Source organism: Lichenostomus cassidix, chromosome 7 (assembly GCF_008360975.1).
Source record: "Lichenostomus cassidix isolate B80296 chromosome 7, HeHo_3.0, whole genome shotgun sequence".
In the NCBI taxonomy this organism is placed as follows: Eukaryota; Metazoa; Chordata; class Aves; order Passeriformes; family Meliphagidae; genus Lichenostomus; species Lichenostomus cassidix.
The window spans coordinates 29,127,243-29,144,866 of record NC_139488.1 but is presented as its reverse complement, the minus strand read 5'-3'; the positions used below and the strand labels follow the sequence as shown (position 1 = coordinate 29,144,866).

General features: G+C 47.0%; 2 protein-coding genes across 2 annotated transcripts; both read left to right on the top strand.

Moving 5' to 3' along the window:
• The first annotated feature begins 94 nt into the window (after positions 1-94).
• On the top strand, positions 95-3,234 carry DBI (diazepam binding inhibitor, acyl-CoA binding protein). The gene is made up of 4 exons (XM_085067038.1): positions 95-208; positions 320-437; positions 2,174-2,236; positions 2,940-3,234. Exons 1-4 carry the CDS (start codon positions 200-202, stop codon positions 3,011-3,013), a joined length of 264 nt encoding a protein of 87 aa, XP_084923164.1. The 5' UTR covers positions 95-199; the 3' UTR covers positions 3,014-3,234.
• An 8,331-nt stretch (positions 3,235-11,565) lies between these two features.
• TMEM37 (transmembrane protein 37) lies at positions 11,566-15,883 on the top strand. The gene is made up of 2 exons (XM_085067037.1): positions 11,566-11,705; positions 12,535-15,883. The coding sequence occupies exons 1-2, from the start codon at positions 11,685-11,687 to the stop codon at positions 13,105-13,107; spliced, it is 594 nt and encodes a 197-aa protein (XP_084923163.1). The 5' UTR covers positions 11,566-11,684; the 3' UTR covers positions 13,108-15,883.
• Positions 15,884-17,624: the final 1,741 nt, after the last annotated feature.

Genomic DNA, 17,624 nt, shown 5'->3' with positions numbered 1-17,624 from the left:
TGAATAGGAGGAACCCGCGCCGCCTCCGCATTGGCTCCTTGCCCGCCTTGCCCCGCCTCCAGCCCACGCTGATTGGATGCCACGGGACCCGCGGCGCTGCGATTGGCTGGCGGCCGGTCTGGCGAGGGGTGAGGCGGGCGCGCGGCGGGGGCGGTGCGGCAGACGCGGCGGGGTCGGGAATCGTGCTGTGCTTGTCGCAATGACTGAGGTGCGGGGCGCCGGGGCTGCGGGGAGCCGGGGGGAGCTGCGGGACTCCGGGGGGAGCTGCGGGACTCCGGGTACCTTCCCCTCCCTCACCCGCTGCCGCCTTCCCCCCCAGGCCGCGTTCCAGAAAGCTGCCGAGGAGGTGAAGCAGCTGAAGTCGCAGCCCACGGACCAGGAGATGCTCGACATCTACAGCCACTACAAGCAGGCCACGGTGGGCGATGTGAACACCGGTAGGTACCTGCCCGGCTGCCCCCGCCGGCGGCAATGGAGACGCTTCGGGAGGCAAGACCTCTTCCCCTTGCTCTTTCCGCAATCCCGCGGCTCAGCGAAAGTGACTCAATGCCGACTTGGCACGGATTTGCGTGCGGGAGGGCACGGGCTGACCCGATAAGGCTTTGTGCAATTCGTGGTTTTTAGATTAACCCGACCGCCGCCGCCTGAGCCGTGCAAAGAGAGCCTGAGGATGCTTTGCGTTAGCTTTGTGCAAATACTGTGATTGGGATTTTTGGAGAGCTCTGTCGGTAAGCAGCTGCTCAGGCCAAGGGTGCTGCTTTAATGCGAACGCTTCTCGGTTATACAGACTTAAACAGCAAGGCAAACGATGCAAGTGTGGAATTGCAGTACTGGAGGGGATGGCACAGTTTATTTAGACTGGATTGGCTGCTAAAAATAGTGCTGCCAAGCGAAACCAGAAGAACGAGAGAAAACTTTTATAGGAGCTGCAATTAAGTATCATACTTCAGAAAGACTGTACCAAAATTATGGCTACAAGTACACTGTGCAAAATGTTTCTGGCTGCTTCTCTTGCTACATTGCTATGGATGGCAGCTCAGCCTTTGGAATAACATTTAGAGTGAAGCCTGTCTCCATCGACCTTGTGTAACACTGGAGTAGCTAGAATTAGAAAGGGAAAAGGTCATTTCTTTGGAGTGCTGGCCTCCTAACCCAGTAGCTGGCAAAGTTGATTGAGTGTCCATTGATTTAAAAGTTGGCAGCAAAGTGTAGAGGAAATGGTAAGCAATTCAATCTTCTTGTCCCAAAGTGGGCAGCGCCAGGGAGAAAAAAAGTGACTTTGGGTTTAAGATATGATCCTTTTGGTGTGGCTGATCCTCAGCATTAGTGCTTGACAGGGTGAAATGGAGTTCCAGAGCTGTGAATGTGGCACCATTCCTGCAAGTGTCTGCACTCCTGTGAAGCAGCAGCCAACGTGAGTTGGCCAGAGGAGCAGCCTGTGGGAGGGTGACTGCTGGGGTTTGTGCTGGAGAGAAGTGGAGCTGCCAACTGGAACTGCAGGTCACTGTGCCATGGGAGCTGCACAAGAGTGTTTCTGTGGATACTGCCCAGTTCCATTTGTCAGTTCTAAGAATTGTCTTTAAGGAGGGAGAGAAAGGAAGTAAAACCACAAAGGGGACTTTACAGAAAGAAAAACCACATATGCATCATTCATCTGCTACTTGTCCACAATCTGTAGTGAAGTACGATAGATTTCCAAGGTTATATCTCTGGCTGACAGAACAAATGCAGATCTATAGGTTAGAAACACACCCCTAACTTGATGCTAATGAGTTCCAAGCTGTATGTTACTACAAACAGCTGTCTGTTTTCATGTCTCTGCTTGTAATGGACCTTAGGGTATTTCTGTTGTGCTTGGGAGCTGGGGTTCTTTAATTGGATACCTTTTACGTGACAACAGGCTCTTCAGAAAGTACAATTAAACCAAATCACAATAGTTGGTGCTCTTCTGTTCAAATGCTGCTGTCTCAAGGGAATTTGAAAATCTATTTATGTTGTCACCAACAATGTTGTAACATATTCCCCTGAGGTGATCTGCTGGCTGCAGGTTAGCAAGTAACAGCTGCAGAGATGAGCCATGGTATTTTATTAAGAGCTAACTAAGCCTTCAGGTGGGTATTACCTACACCCAGATCACACAAGCTAATCCTGCTGCTTATCCTGTCTCTCTCAGAGCGCCCTGGTATGCTGGACTTCAAAGGCAAGGCAAAGTGGGATGCCTGGAGTGCATTGAAAGGTAAGTGTCTGATTAAAGAAATGAATAAAATTACCATTGGCAAACTAGTCAGAAAGACACATGTAGTTCAGCAAGAAACAGGATAGTGTTGCCTTTTAATACAAGAGTTCTGGAAGTTTGCAATGCCATGGTAATAAACTTTCAATTACCTCTGCAAGGCAGAAGTAATCCTGGAAAGTGTGGCCTGTGTCAAAGGGAATTAGGGTACAAAATGCCCAGCTGGCCTGAGATGTTAAATGAAGAACAATAACAGGAGCAGAAACCTAAATTTGTTTTCCTGGTCCCTGGTACCCCAAAGACTGAGCTCTCTCTTCAGCTCTTATGCATCTTCTAGTTAGGAAAGCTTTGGAAGAAACAACTGAGCTCACAGCTTAAATGAGGACAAGTGGTCTAATCTATGACAATGGGACTTTTTCTGGTGTTTTGAGGAATAGCTTTCCTGTAATAATTGTCAGTGGCATTAATAGAACTAACACACTGTTTAGCTGCTGTATGTGCAAAAAAAACTTTGCTTTGAAATGCTGTTTTTTCATGACTGATGGAACACATTAGTTTAAAACTTTAGTAGTGGATTCACAGCCAAGTGACTGACCTGTCTCCTTTGCTCTCATGCTGCCACAGGCTATAGCAAGAAATTGTGACTTGTAAAAGGCATCTTAATCTGTAAAAGGTATCTGACTGCTTCCTGTGTTCTGTCCTTCAGGAACGTCCAAAGAAGATGCAATGAAAGCTTACATAGCAAAAGTGGAGGAACTAAAGGGCAAATATGGCATCTGAGGACTGGATAAATCAGCTACATGCACGCCTGAAACTTGCCTTATTTCTAATTACGTGGAAAACTGGTTTCTAAGAGTAACCTTAGATACCTAATCTGTCATAATTGGTTCTCCTCATGCCTGTAGTTCAGGAGAAATCATGTACCTGCCTAATGTACTGACACGGTATAATTCCTTCTGGGAACAAAATCTGGAACTCATTAAAGTGCATTTGGTACTTTAGCTGTTGTGCTGGTCATCCCTTAGCGGTCGCTGTGAGCTCATCCTGTAAGTGCTGCGCTGCCGAGCAGAGCCATCCTGCCTGTCCTTGTGCCACTAGAGGGGGTTGGTCACCTGCGTTGGGCGCTGCCGACTGGTGACCAAACCACTGTGCCTTGCCTGCTTTCCCAGGTAGGTGAGTGGCGACCCGCAGAAGCTGGAGCACCGCAGAGCTTATCTGGAAGACGTTAGCTCTAATGCTGTGTGTGCTGAGAACAAGGTGCGTGATACTTGTTGCCTGGAGCTTTCAGAGACTTTATCAACAGCTGCCAAATCATCTTTCATAAAACGCTTCTGAGATGTGTTATTTCCCAATGACAGTGTTGGGCTTCTAGAGAAGAGGCAAATACAAAACCTTCCCCGGAAAAGGAAACATTCCACAGGCAGCAGAGTTGATTCTCTTGATGCTATGAAAGCAAAGTACTGGTGTTGCCAGGTACTGAGGCTGCAGTGAGGCATGAATCATGTATAGACTGGCTGAATACTGGCAGGGCTGCTCAAAGAGAAAGACTTAGTGATCATCAGCAGAAGTTTGATTACAAAACACAGTTGTGACCCTCTCTAGTAGGCTTTTGTTTTGGTCTGCCTAGTGTAGTCTCTTGGAGCCGCTGATGATGGAAAGGGAAGATTTTGCTTTTAAAATGTGACATTCAACTATTCCAGCATATAGAACATTATGCCTTATGCAGGAATAATGCATTATAATTCCTGCTCTACTGGTTAGCATCTGAATAGGTGAGGACTTCAAGTACTCTTCAGATAAGAAGATCTGTTGTTGATTTATAGAACTATATAGGGATTAAAACTGTCATTATGGATCTGTCTAGGTAAATACAGTTTTGTAGCTAGTTATACAGGGTGTGTAGTAGATTTAGAGATTACTTCAGATGCTTTCAAAAATTATAACTTCCCCCTTTGCTACTTTTAATGGAAAATGCTCTTAGAGCTGCTTTTTGTCCCTTAAACTGTGTTAGGACAAAGAATAACAAAAAAAAACCCTTGTTTATTCTTCCTCCTTGTTCTTCTGGGTAAGTAAAATAAGCATTTGGGGTTTTTTTACCTGCTCTTGTATCCTCTTTTACTTGAGATTGTCTTAAATTCACTTTGCAGGAGAGGGGTAAGAGCAGATGTTTAGCACAAGAAATGCTTTTACCTCTTATCCAGCCCCAAATTCCACATCTTTGTGATACACCTCCATCTTGACAGCTGTATTTTGTGAAGCTGGTTATCGGTTATCCTTGAAGGATTCTGCCAACCTTTATCAGAACAGAGCTCATACCAGGAAATGCTCCCACATTGCTCTTGTTTGCTGGAAGCTGATGCACTGTGAGCATTGTGCTTTGCCAGCACGTTTTCTGTCAAAACAGGTGTAGTCAGAATTTTTGACTGCTAAAGCACTGGAGTTGGGTCTAAAGGATGGGCTGGGAATAGCAAGTTCTGTATCCCAGTCCTCATTTGGGTTTGTTTCCCCTGTGACCATTAATTGTTACAGTGCTGCTCTCCTTTCTCATACCTCTCTAGCATTAGGAAAACATAACTCTGTACAGTGTGCTTATCCCAGAGAGGGTTTGCTCTTGGCCAGGCTTACAAATAATGCTATTTGCCAAGTAATACAACTGACTGAGAACTCTACCTCGGATGTCTTTATTTGGATACTTTTTTACTGTATTAACACCCTTCTGCTTGCACCTTCACCATCCTTAAGAAAGTAACATCAGTGGTCCTAATATTTAGCTTGCCCTTTGGCAGTCACCTGTGTCTCTCAGGAGCAAGCTGAACAATTCAAGATGTGGAAATAAGAGCTCAGCAATAAGTGGCTACAAAAGGCACAAAGGCAGAAGCAAAGGTATTGGTGGTGACTGTGCACAGTGTTCATGACGAGAAGAAGCAACACAAAATTTGGCTGCGTGGGTAGTGTCTGTGGGTGCTACCACTGCAGGGAAGAGCTGAAACAGACTGAGCTGAGTTGAGGGGCTGGTTGTGTTTGTCTGTTAGCAGGATGAATGTCTGTACATTTATAGGATTCTTGGCTGCCTGACAATGTTGCTGACCTAGTGCTCGCAGGTGTGGTGTGTGGGGCACCTGGGCTACATAAATAACACTTTGGCAGCAATGACACCAGGGCAGTGGTGCTTTAAGAACATCTACAAACAGATATGTAAGTAGAAGTAATTGCATTTGTTAAACTAATAAGGTGGTAAAAATAGACAACCATTATTGTATACAGCCTTGAGATCGGAAACAGAAGCAGCAAGCCTCGAACCGAAATATAATTCCAGAGCCATTGCTGTGCCTGCAGTAAGGTACTCTTGGTGGAGGAACAGATACTTTTGATGGCTGGGTAGTGCTGAAAAACAGGGGATTGTTCTGATACCCGCTCAGGGAGTTGCTGCTATTTCCTCTTTGTTAGATCAAAGAAAGGCCAGCAACATCCTGATCCTCACAGGGCTTGGGAAGGAGGAGAGACGTGCGCTGAAACCAGCCCAACACGCAGGAGGTCAGAGGCCAGCTGGCACTCAGCTCTGCTCTGCTGAGTTTGCAGTGTGCAGCACGGAACCTGGACTTTGGATATGGCAATAATAAAGGTTAACTCCTGAGTGTGATAAGACAGTGCTCCTTCTATCGTGCTTCTACGATTAGCTCTTGCTCACAGCAACACAGAGCTGATTGGCACCTGCTGCAGGGAGAGATAAGAAAGGGGATGATGTTTTCCTTGGAAATCTCTGATGGGTTTTGCTTACTTTCAACAAACATGAAGGTGCAACACTCCTAGCACAGATTTAACGTATTGGTGTGTTGCTTAAGGCTGAAGTAAATTTTTCAGTTTGATTAAAAAGCACTCCCAGGCTGACTGCAGTGTGCAACTGTCTCAAAATTCTTTAGTACTCATCTGCAGTGATCTTGTTTCACAATGCAAGCATTTTAACCTTTGAACTTATTTGACCCTGATGATACTGCTAAAAATAAATGACAATTGCATTTGCTGCTGATCAAAATATTTGCTCTTCCCCTTGAGTGGTCAGAGCAAACAGTATTGGGCAATACCACTTGGGGGTTACTGGGCATCTAAGCCATCTTGTGAGATTGATTATAAGTTGGGGAGACAAAAAAGAAAGTGTATTTTGGTTGGGATGGGTTTCTAAATACCTCAACTGTCACCCCAAAAATGGGTGAAATAGTCCTCCAAGTTGTCAAAGCTGTGTAGAAGACAAGCTGATATTGCATAGACATGACATTTGAGTGCATTTACAGTAATAAACTCAGAAGGGCAAAAGTTAACAGAACAAGAATAGAATCTAATTTTTTTCCCTATCCCCAAGTACATGAAGTACCTTCCAATTCAGATATCTGATCTATGAATTAGCCAATCTTCAGCTGCTCATTTTAAATGCAAATAACATCAATCCATTTTAGATGTGTCTTTATCATTTATAGAATGAGCTTGTATTTCTTCTAGAGCCAGGGTATCTGTGAAAGTTAGACACAGCTTGATTGTATTACCTTTAGAATAGGGAATTCACATGGAGCTTGTCTGCAGTGGTCTTTGGAAATGAAAGTTAAGTTATTCCCAGTACACATACATTTATGAGCTGCATCAAAAGAAGCATCACCCCATGCTTTCTTTCCACACCCTGGAAAGAAAAACAATTGCATTACTTGGCCAGCACAGCCAGGCAGACACCTTGTTTGTCCCCACCAAAATGTGCAAGACACCAACTTGTATTGTGTTCCCCAAAAGGCTGAGGTAATGGTATGTCATCTCCTCCTACTGAACACTGCTCCTCTGAGTAAGTTCTGAATCTGAGAGATGGACTAACCGGGTTAATGTACTTGGTATTTTTAAATCCATTGATCTGAGTTTTTACTGAGAGAAGAAACATGTATGTGACAGATGAGAAACTGAATAATATGATTTCCCCCACCTTATGTAGTATTGAAATGTGGACCCAAACTTTACTAGTTTTTTACTAGTAGTGCTAAAAGGGCTAAAGTTTGGGGGGGGGGATGTTATTGAATGTATATTTCAAAGCAGATTTGTCAGAATGTTCAGATGCAAATACTTTGAGGTATATTTTAAGCCAGTGTAACTATTGCCAGAGGTACCTGAAAAAGGCTGAATCTGAAGCAGAATGAGTGGGAACCCAGTGTTGGACCTCTTCAATGTGATGATGAGGTAGGTCCAAAAACTGATCAGAAGTGAAAACACAATTCTTGCTGGGATAAAATATATATGCCTTTAAACCTGTCCTGCTTAAAGTGTCTCTTCTTAGACTGAACTGAGGTGGGGAATAAGTCACTGTAATGCACTCCCATATTATCAGCACAATTCTAACCCAGCTCTGAGTCCCCTAGCAAGCACTGTTTGATGTGGGTGGACAATACGACCAAGACTTTGGTGGTGGGTATTACTGAGTATTATTGCCATGTGCAGCAGCCCAGGCCTCTCGTGCACATCCAGCAGTGAGTGACAGAGCCTGGGGCTGCAGGGACACGTGGTAGCCCCTTTCTGATGGCCAGTTTGCCTTCCTGTGGCACAGCAGAGGTGTTCAGGCAGGAGGCAAAGTGAAACCATCTGGCCCAGGCACTTTCTTCTCTTTACGTGCTTTTACATGCCAGGATGAGTTTGTCCACTTGGCTGCAATAACTTGCAGTGATGGAAGAAAAATCCTGAGGTAAAGTAGTTGTGATAAGGGGCTGGTCTGAGCTGCATGGGCCTTGGCACAACCCAAACCCCCTTATGTTACATATGCTGCTGCCTGGGGCACAATTCACCTAGGATGACTGCCTGTGTTCCCAGAAGCTGCTGGTCTCGAGCAGTTTGCCAGCAACTTTTTGCCCCATTCCAGAAGCTCTGTTTGGAGCCAGCTAGGCTAACCCCATTCTGAGCTGAATGCAGCTTCTACAACCTGGATTTTCAGTCTACTACCAGGAAAAAGAGAATGCAAAAAAACAGTGACAGGAGACAGCTGGCCTTTTCCTTCTTCCTCATAACATTTTCTACATGCTCACTGCTTTGGGAAGATACAAAAAGAATAGTAATATTTTTCCCCCCATACAGACCTCAGACACTTTCCAAAGTCTCATTCTGCAAGATACTCAAGATCTATTTGTCTCAAAGATCAGGTCCACTTCTGTCTGAAGACATACCTTGAACTAGGGATCTAACAAAACTGAGGGTTTAATGCCTCGCCAGGTGAGTGTTTATGCCAAGAATTAAAGATGTGATCCGAAAGAATTCTATTAAACAGAAAAATGCATTTACAAAAGTAACTAGCTTCAAGATTAGATGAACCTGGACTGGTGTGCCTCAGTCATTTGTGTTCTGCTGCACCTTGAAGTGAAATACTTCATTGGGCAACTGTTCCCTAAGCCCCTGGTGACTATCAGATCTCCATCCTGAACCTTCTCCAAGCTTCTGCAGGAACAGATTCTTCAGTGTTAAACTCCTCATGGTTTTAAATGAACCAGATAAAACTATTTCTATGTTGTACAACAGTGTCTGGTAATTTCCATTATTTATGAACACATTTCCCTGAAAACTTTCTCTCCAGGGATTGGATGTGAAATGCCTACTTAAACAATAGAGAAAAGGGACTTTCTAAACAAAATAATGAAACTGGCAATATACCAAGAACTCTACATTAACACAACTGATCCAAAAATACTTCTAAAGTGCTTTAAAGGTCATTTACTGTGTTGTTATTACACAGGTAATGTATTTTTCAGGGGGAAAAAAAAGTGCTTTTTTCTTTTAAGGAACTGAATTCTTTTTACTGAAAAATGCCATTTTCACATATGACTTTCAAAAACAGTATAGAGTAATTTTCCCACAATTTTTTTTTCTTTTAAAGTCAGATAATATGTTTGGCTTGTTTTGTAATGAGACAATGAAGATAACCTCATCACATTTGAAAAGGGTGCAGAGTTCTCCCGGGCTTCCTAAACCCAGACAGCTTTACCAGAAGGTATCGCCAGCCAAGCAAGTGCAGAAATGAAGCACTAACTGTTACAATCATCCTCTCCAGGGTGACTTCAGGAAAGTGACTCTGAAAGTGCCTATTCAATGTTTATTATAATTCCAGGTCAAGTTTCATTCTCGCTTATATTTGGGGAAATGAAATACAAAATAGTAAACTTCTCATTTGCAGAAAAAGTACCATCCCCAGCCACCCTTTTTCCTCAAAGAACAGGCTTGGCAGAAATCAACTTTTTTACTAAAGAAGCCAAGTATGTCAGGGGAGCAGTTTTGGTTTCAAAAGCAACCACTTTAATTTCCTCATTCATCAAAGCTTTTTATGCATGTGTTTACTCATGTGAGCCTTGCCATGGACTTTTAGAGGAAAAAAAAATTACCTTGCTCAGCAGAATACCCCTCACTATTAAAAATTTGGGGTTTTAATTGCTGAAGTTGTTAGGGTGACTCATGTTTTAAAAACAGATCTATGCTTAATGATTTTGCTAATTATGGGGCAAATTTCCTAATGCTGTGCAGGATTGAGCCTATGTTACAGAAAGCATAAGTTATGTGAGTTTTTTGCCACGTAAGAGTTGATGTATTTTGTCTGGTCCAAGTCAGTATTTGCTCAGCATGGTTACATGCAAGCAGCATTTATTCAGCTCATGCAACAAACGAGACAAGAGCTGCTTGTGCTTTTTGAGCCAGAAATGCATGAATATTGTTGTATTTGAAATTTAGAAGTGGAAGGGTATAACAGCAAATGCGTGCCATCAGTCTGCACAATGCAATGCAGAAGTGCTGATTAACCTGTGGAATCAAGAGCCCAGGATGTTTATAAAGCTCTTCTATCAACTGATGAACCTAAGATGAAAGGCATGTGGCAAGCATCAAGTTTGCTAGCTTCGGTAACATGTTCAGAAAACAAAAAATTATGGAGACCACAAACCCACAAAATAAGTTTTTAACAACAGACCTTGCAAAAATTTGCCATGTGTGGCAAAAGCAGAAAATTCCAATTTGGTGTCTGATAGAAATATAATCCAACATTGTATACAACTTTGTAGAGAAGCATTTAAACAAAAGATTCCGCAGGAAGAGAGAAATAAAAATGTCAGAATTTATCATTAAATTGCAAAGTATGAAAACTGAAGTAAACGTGGTTCAGAACTAGAAATAGTGTAACAGAAAACATCCCCAAAGAAATCATAGCAGTCATAAATGTAGTTTTACAGGAAACACAGAAAATCCTCATGAAACTGCGCAGAGATTAAAATAATGAGACAATCTGTACTGACAACTGATTAGTTCAGAAATGGAAGCTGGAAGAAGGGTAAAGTTACAATAACTTCTACCACCCCATACTGGAGAAGGTGATCCTTCCAACTCCTTTAGGCTGGAAAGGGAATGGCCAAATTCTGACCCCAGCTGCATACGAGGGAGGCTCAGAACAACGACCCGTGTGTCTGTCCAGTGGACCCTGTGGAGTCACCACAGACTCTGCTGCAGTCAAAATCAGAATCTGGCAGTAAAACAAGAGTTTCTGATGACACAGCAACACCCAACTTTCTTGGGTTTTTTAAAAGCTGTTTCAGAAAAAAAAAAAAGGAAACAAACAAGCAAAAAAAAAAAAAAAAGGTAGAGCAATCAGTAATTCATTAGAAGATGGCAAAACATGGGTGAGAAAAAGAGCAGCGGCGTAAAAGTTTATGAGCAGAGAGGTTTCTGCTGACAGTACAGGTAGAGATGGGTAAGGCAGAGCAGGCTGGTCACAGATAAGAGCGCGCATAGCCCAAGGTGCGAGGCCGTCGCTGCGCCGAACTGCTTCGCGAACACGAACAGCGGCGCAGACACGGCGGGGACCGGCCGGGGAGGGCAGGACGAGGTGTTCTGTACCCGCGGGTGTCCCCGGGGCTGGTGTCCCCGCAGCGCCATCGCTGCAGCCCCAGAGCCGCTGCCGGGGCTCCCGGGTGTCCTGCGCGGCCGGGCAGGGCTGGGCAGCCTCCCCGTCCATCAACGCCAGGCACCGGAGCGACACCGCAAACTGTGTTCCCGGCGGCAGGAGCGCACCCCGGGCCCTCCGGCAGCCGGTGACTCGCGGGGACACGGGACGGGGAGAGGCTGCAGCGCGGCCAGAGGCATCGCCGCCGCCCGGGACACCTCCAGCCGTGCTCTACAGCGGGCTTGGGCGAGTCCGTGCCCCGGGCCAGGTCAGCGCTGCCCGCCGGGCTGTGCCGGGCTGCGGGGGAGCAGCCCCGCTAGGCTCGGCTCGGCCAGGCTCGACTCGACCCGCTCGGCTCGGCTCGCCTCCGCCCGTCGGGGCCGCGCTGCTGACTCAGCCGCGGGGGAGGCCCGGAGGGCGCCGCGGGCGTGGCGGGCCGGGGGCCTGCCCTCCGCCCTCCGGGAGATAAAGAGCGGCGGCCGCAGCCCGCCTGCGTCTCTCGGCGCCGCCGGCAGCATGACGGCCATCGGGGCGCAGGTATGTCCGCCAATCCCTGCCGGGCCGCGCATCGCCCCGCCGCGGGGCTGCCGCCTCAGCCACCCCCTGCGCGGCCCGGGTCGCTCCGGCCCTTCCCGGAGCAGCGGGGCGCAGCCAGCCCAATGCCCCTTCCCGCCTTCTCCGGCCGGCGGCAGCTCCCCGGGGCCGCGGCTGCCCCCTCCCCGCCGCGCGTGGCTCTCCGAGGGGGCTGCTCGGCTTTCCGTGACATCTCGGTCCCTTGGAGGGGTTCGGTGAGGAGGGGAAGTGCGTTGCCCACGCGGGTCCGCGGGGGCTGCAGCCGAAGATCCCCCCTCGAACCCCGGGGCAGCTGGGCCGTGCGACCTCGGGGTGAGGACCCGGGGTGAGGACCCGGGGTGAGGAGGAGAGACCGGCTGGCTGCAGCCCAGGAGGGCAGTGCTGGCAACTGGGAGTCCCCCCGTCCCGCTGCTGCCGCCTCCCCCACCCCAGCCACTGGCCTCCATCCTCCCAGGGGCCGGTGGCTTCCTCCAGCCGTGCCACAGCAGGAGGCTGTGCCGCAGCACCGTGGGGCAGGGACCTTGCTCAGTCCAGCGCCTCTGTGATCCCAGTCCCAAGCCCTGACGTGGGAGCATTGTTTGTGCAGCCAGGGAACCGGGAGAGCTTCACCCACCCTTCCTTTCTCCTGGGTTCAGCCCATAACCGTGTTGCCTTCCCCTGTGAGAAGGGATTTGATGTGCACAAGTAAATATCTTTAAATACTGAATCCCACAGCTTTGTCCCTCTGACTTCATTTCACCCTGAAGTAGCACTGTTAAGTCTGTTTTGTTTCTTCCTCATGCTCTCCTTTCAGGCACAGCAGCTGCTGGCACACCGGAGACCACGGAAATCCTTCTTTGAGACACTTATCAGGAGCCTGATCATCCTGTGCGTGGCCATAGCTGTGGTCTTGTCGTCCATCTCCATCTGCGATGGCCGCTGGCTCTTTGCGAGGGGGCAGCTCTTTGGACTGTGGCACTTCTGCACCGTTAGCAATGACAGCGTCCTGAAGTGTGTCACCAACCTCAGCCTGGCCCAGGTGGAGGGGCTGAGCGTGGGGATGATTCCCATCAGGAGTATGGTGTCCTTTGCTGTTGTGGTTGCCATATTTGGCCTGGAGCTGCTGATGGTGTCCCAGGTCTGCGATGATGCCCATGCAAGGCGGAAATGGACAATGGGCTCCGTTCTCATCCTTATCTCTTTTTTGCTGTCGGCCACTGGTGTTCTGAGCTTCTCCATTCTCGTGAAGGATCACCTCACCTTCACAGGCTTCACGCTGACATATTGGTGTGAGTTCATTGCTGCCTTCCTCTTCTTCCTTAATGGGATCAGTGGACTCCACATCAACAGCCTCACACACCTCAGGAACGGGGTAGGCAAAATCTAGGCACAAAGGATCTACCTCTGCCTTTGTGTAATCAGCTTTGCCAATTAGACTGGAAAAAAGAGAGTCTAATGAAGTTTGAAAAGGATGCCCTGTCTTAATTTGTGTGCAAGGAGGGGGAAGCATGAGTCAGTCTTGATGCCTGTAGAAGACACATCCACCCACTGGTCAGCATGGAGGGCTGTGCAACACCAGCAAAGCAGAGACTGGGACTGGCTGCTACTGCAGTGAGGTTTTCTGGAGGAGTGGATTAAAGCAGAGGGTGTCTCGTTAAATGTGCAGAGGTTTGGAAGACTTCAGTCTATCCCACATGTTGTTCTGATGCTTGCACAACACCTGTACTGCAGTGGGTTTGGTGTGGCTGTGCTTTTCCTCATATTCCGGAGCCTCTGAGAGTGGCACAACTTCAGCGTGTCTCATGGGTTTGCTCTGTCTCAGGGACAAATGATTTCTGCCTGGCCACGCTCACTGGTGTGGAGTATTGAAAATCTTCACTGGATCTTACTCCTCCATTTTTCTTTCAAAAGAGAAGGCACGCAGAACTTGATCTGGCCACAGGTTTTGTTTCCTTCTGGCACGTTCCTTTCATCTGTCCTTTCTTCAGTCAGTTTTTTGGGGACTCTTCAGACAGAGGTGCTGACCAGGGGCCAGGGGTAGGTGTTGGGTGATACAGATGTACAGGGAAGGGATGTAATGCTTTCCTGAGGCAGCAGTGCATGTCCCTGTGATTGTGACCTCTCCCCAGTGTCACCACTCTTCTGCCACACCTGAAGGACATGTGCCAAGTGGTTAACCAAGCTGGCTCTCTCACAACCCTTGCAAAGTTTACGGTAACAGGGTGTTGCTCTTGGTTTTTTTGGTTGTTTCTTTGGGGCAAGAGGGACAAGTTCTGCAGAGGCTTCATGGGGTGTTGTAACTGGGCAGACCATGCAAAGACCACCATACTTTCTGGGATGTGTTTTGGTTATCACAGTTTCCAGTGGGGCAGTGGGAAATCTGCTTATCCTGTAGCTGAGAGTCTTCTGTAGCATTTCTTACAGGAGGAGAAAGCCCCAGATCCTCCTGACCAGAGCAGGTCCTTTTCTTCCCCTGACTAACAGTGAGCCTGGGAGGAGAAGCAGCTGGTGATTGCCTAAGGAGGGGCTGATGGGTGCAGGTCTAATCTGTCACCACTGGTAGAAACATAGAGACCTGGCCAAAATTATTACACTAAGGCTGGTCTTCCTTCTGCCAACGTCTGAGTCAAGATCTCTAAAATTGCTACTGCTTTGAAGTTCTCCATGGGGTCTTACATAAAAGGAGAGAAGACCTCAGTTTGTAGAATAGATTGCCCTACATGTGTTCTCCCTGTCCAACACACAGCACTCAGTTGCCCACAGTTAAAAATGTCTTCAGAGTATTTCAGGGTTTCTGGTTTACTGTTTGCTTTGTATCCACTGGTAAAGCTGCTTATTTCTTCGTTTTAGAACAAGTGTTTCTACGTATTTCATCCCTGTACCTTGTCTGTTGAGTAAGGTTTTCATTTCCTGTGTGACAAGTTTGACACAGTTTTTCACCTGAAACAAATGCATCATAGCACAGAGGCCAAGAAGGCTGTGTAGGTGATCCATGAGTAAACAGCTTTGTCTTTGAAAACTAAGAATCCTAAGCCGTGCCTGAACTGAATGTGCCACACTTCGATGAATGTGCTCCTGTGAACTCGCTTGCCTTCATGAGGACAGTCACCATTCCTTCTTGGACTTCTGTGACTTCTTAAGACATCACTCCTAAGCCTGTTTTGCGATGCAGGTTCAAACTTGGCTTGCTCTGGACAGTGCCAGTTGTACTTTTGCACGTGAATCTGCTCATCTTTTTGTCAAGATAACACAGAGCTGTGCTACCCAGACAGCTCCCGAAGCCCTTGCAATGTTTGGGGCTTTTTTGGGGTTTCTTGGCCCACTCTCAGGGGCATGGATATGTGCCCCTAACTTGTCTCTGGAAAGCTGCACCGTGACTGTGTCTGTGAAGGTGCTTTTGATTTGCTGCACTGCACTGTTGAAGACATGCTGGTGGGGTGAACTTGCAGATGCTTGTGTGACCTAGTGCTGTTGGCTTTAGCAGAGCCATTTGGGCCAGAGAGACCCCACAAGGTCTGGTCCCAAACTGTTGCTCTTGGGTATTACCAGGTATACCAGGAGTACCTTAAATAACCAGTGATTCAGTTGTGGTGCCCATGCCAGGCAGGACATGTAAGGGTGTCTATGGCTTGTTCAGCAACATGGATGTAACTTCAGAGTGACACTCCGGTGACATCCAGCCTTGGAAACCAATTCTGCATGCACACTCCCTCGTGCTAGCAGGAGGCTGTGCCTCCATCCCTCTCCTTGGAAGGCAGCCATGGCCAGACTGAGTTCCAGGCTGGTGCTCCCACTCTGGGGTTAGAAGGAGAAAGTGGACAATTGGCCATTGAGTTCACCCTAGACGCGGTGCAATTGTGAATGATTTTAGGATGCCCTCTGCTAGCTGAAGAAGAGGCCTTTTGTTGGGGGTAGGGAATCCTCTGGGGAAAATAGAGTAACTTTTTTTTCCAACTGGTTTTGTATAGTACTGCTCGACTTAATTATGCTGGGAGAAGATGCATTTTGATGGCTAAATATTACAAAACAGAGTTGATTGTCTTGAAGACATCGTTATATAGAGCAACCTGTGCAGCAGTGGGTCACTGTACATTTTCTGAAGCGTGTGGAAGTGTCAAGCAATATTCCTGAAGTTTGTTAAATAAATTGATTTGAAATAAGAATGTAATTTGCTCTTTTTATCGTTTGATATTGGGGTGCAGATTTAAGGAGATGAGTGGGGTTTTACATTATTTCCCAGGCACCATTCCGTGTGTTTACCCAGCTAAACTGATGAAGAAATGACTGCTTGGAGCTTTGCCAAGCTCTGACCAAGGGAACTGAGGCCACAACACGCTCCCCTCTCCTTTTCCCTCCAGTGTGTCTGCAACAGCCCAAGCAGTCAGCACTGCTTTCTTGTCTTGCAAAACAAGAGGGGCAGTCAGCTGTGTTGCTTCGTGGGAATTTGAGATAACCTTGTAGGCGCTTTAATGATTTCCTGCTGTTGCATGTGCTCTGTTTACCAGCTAAAGAGCTCTTTCCTGTGTCCTTCACCTTCCTGTTCCCACATTGCACCCCGTGTCTGAAGCATCCTTGCTTTTTTCCTCAGCTCTGATTGTTTGGCCTGCAAAAAGTGGTATCTGAATACAAATGTATTTATATTATTTTTTCCCAGAGCTCACTGTATTAGCAGGTTTACTTAAATGCTTCCCAGCTGCACTGTGGAATTAGTTTATGTAATCTCAAGTTAATTAGCACCTGGTGTTCTCTTTCCAACAGGAGAGGTCGTTGGCCTGTCTCAGACAGTTTAACATCTCTTAAAAGCACAGTAATGATCACTTCTTGTTAATGAGCCGTTTAGACTTAGTTACTATCTTTAATTGGACATTGTACACAAGCCATTGCTTGTGGATAAGAATAAGGAAATTTTGATACAGGGCATGCTAGCTAGGGAGGCATCCTGCCTGGACTGTTATTTTTCCAGAATCACATAATGGTTAAGGTTGGAATGACGCACTAGAGGTCATCTAGTCCTGCCTCCCTGCTCCAGCAGGGTCCCCTAGAGCATGTTATTTTGGTTTTAAGTCTCCAGTACGTTCATCAGCTGTGTTTGGAGGGATATCTGGAATGAGGTTGAGCCCTGCTTGCTTTTGTAAGCCACAGGAAGGTGATTACAAAGATACATTACATGACTGTCCTCACCTGCTTTCTCTTTCCCTCTGCTGGGGCCTACGGTAAGCTGATAATGGCCCTTCTCTCAACCTTCCAAGTCAGTAGGCACATGCAAGAAAGGGCTCATTTCTGCGTGAAAACAAGGTCTGCCCCAGGCAGTGTGCTGGAAGGGGTGTTGCCTGAATTCCTAGAGCCTCTCACCTTCACTGGACCCAACCCCACTGAATTGGTACCACCCCTTCTGAAACAGCCATTTCAGCTCCCCTGTACTCAGGCATTGCACAATGTAATTATTCACAGCACAACTATTGGATTTTGCTTTTGACAGTTTTGCTAGGAACTTCCTTGTTGCTGTGTTGGAGAGAAAATCCATTAATGACTTCCTCTTAAATTTGTTAGCTCTTAGGATGCTGATGCTCAGGGTCGTGGTGCTGCTGCTTGCCCTGCTGGCTTGCAGGACAACTGGCTCCTCAGGGCACCTGGAGTGAATAGCAGAGACTGTCACCAGTGTCCCTGATTAATGACAACTACTTGTGTGAAAGGTGGTACTCAGGTCCTATTTAGTGGTAACAGCCACTGCTTTACATTGAATACCCAGGAGCAAGGATAGTGAAAGGGAGATGGGTGGGCTCTATGAATATGGAGTTTGTTCAGCCTGTGTGCCTTCTTCTCCTGTTTTTTGCATTGCTCGCTGAAATCTACTTTCCTGTTCCTCTTGCTCTGCTTATAAACATGTCAATGTCCCCAGAGCTA

Bases quoted from the DNA above. Each gene is read 5' to 3' on its own strand.
- DBI (XM_085067038.1), top strand. The intron at 438-2,173 runs GTAGGTACCTGC...TGTCTCTCTCAG, and splicing joins GGTGGGCGATGTGAACACCG to AGCGCCCTGGTATGCTGGAC. The intron at 2,237-2,939 runs GTAAGTGTCTGA...TCTGTCCTTCAG, and splicing joins TGCCTGGAGTGCATTGAAAG to GAACGTCCAAAGAAGATGCA.
- TMEM37 (XM_085067037.1), top strand. From the start codon at position 11,685: ATGACGGCCATCGGGGCGCAG. The intron at 11,706-12,534 runs GTATGTCCGCCA...CTCTCCTTTCAG, and splicing joins TGACGGCCATCGGGGCGCAG to GCACAGCAGCTGCTGGCACA.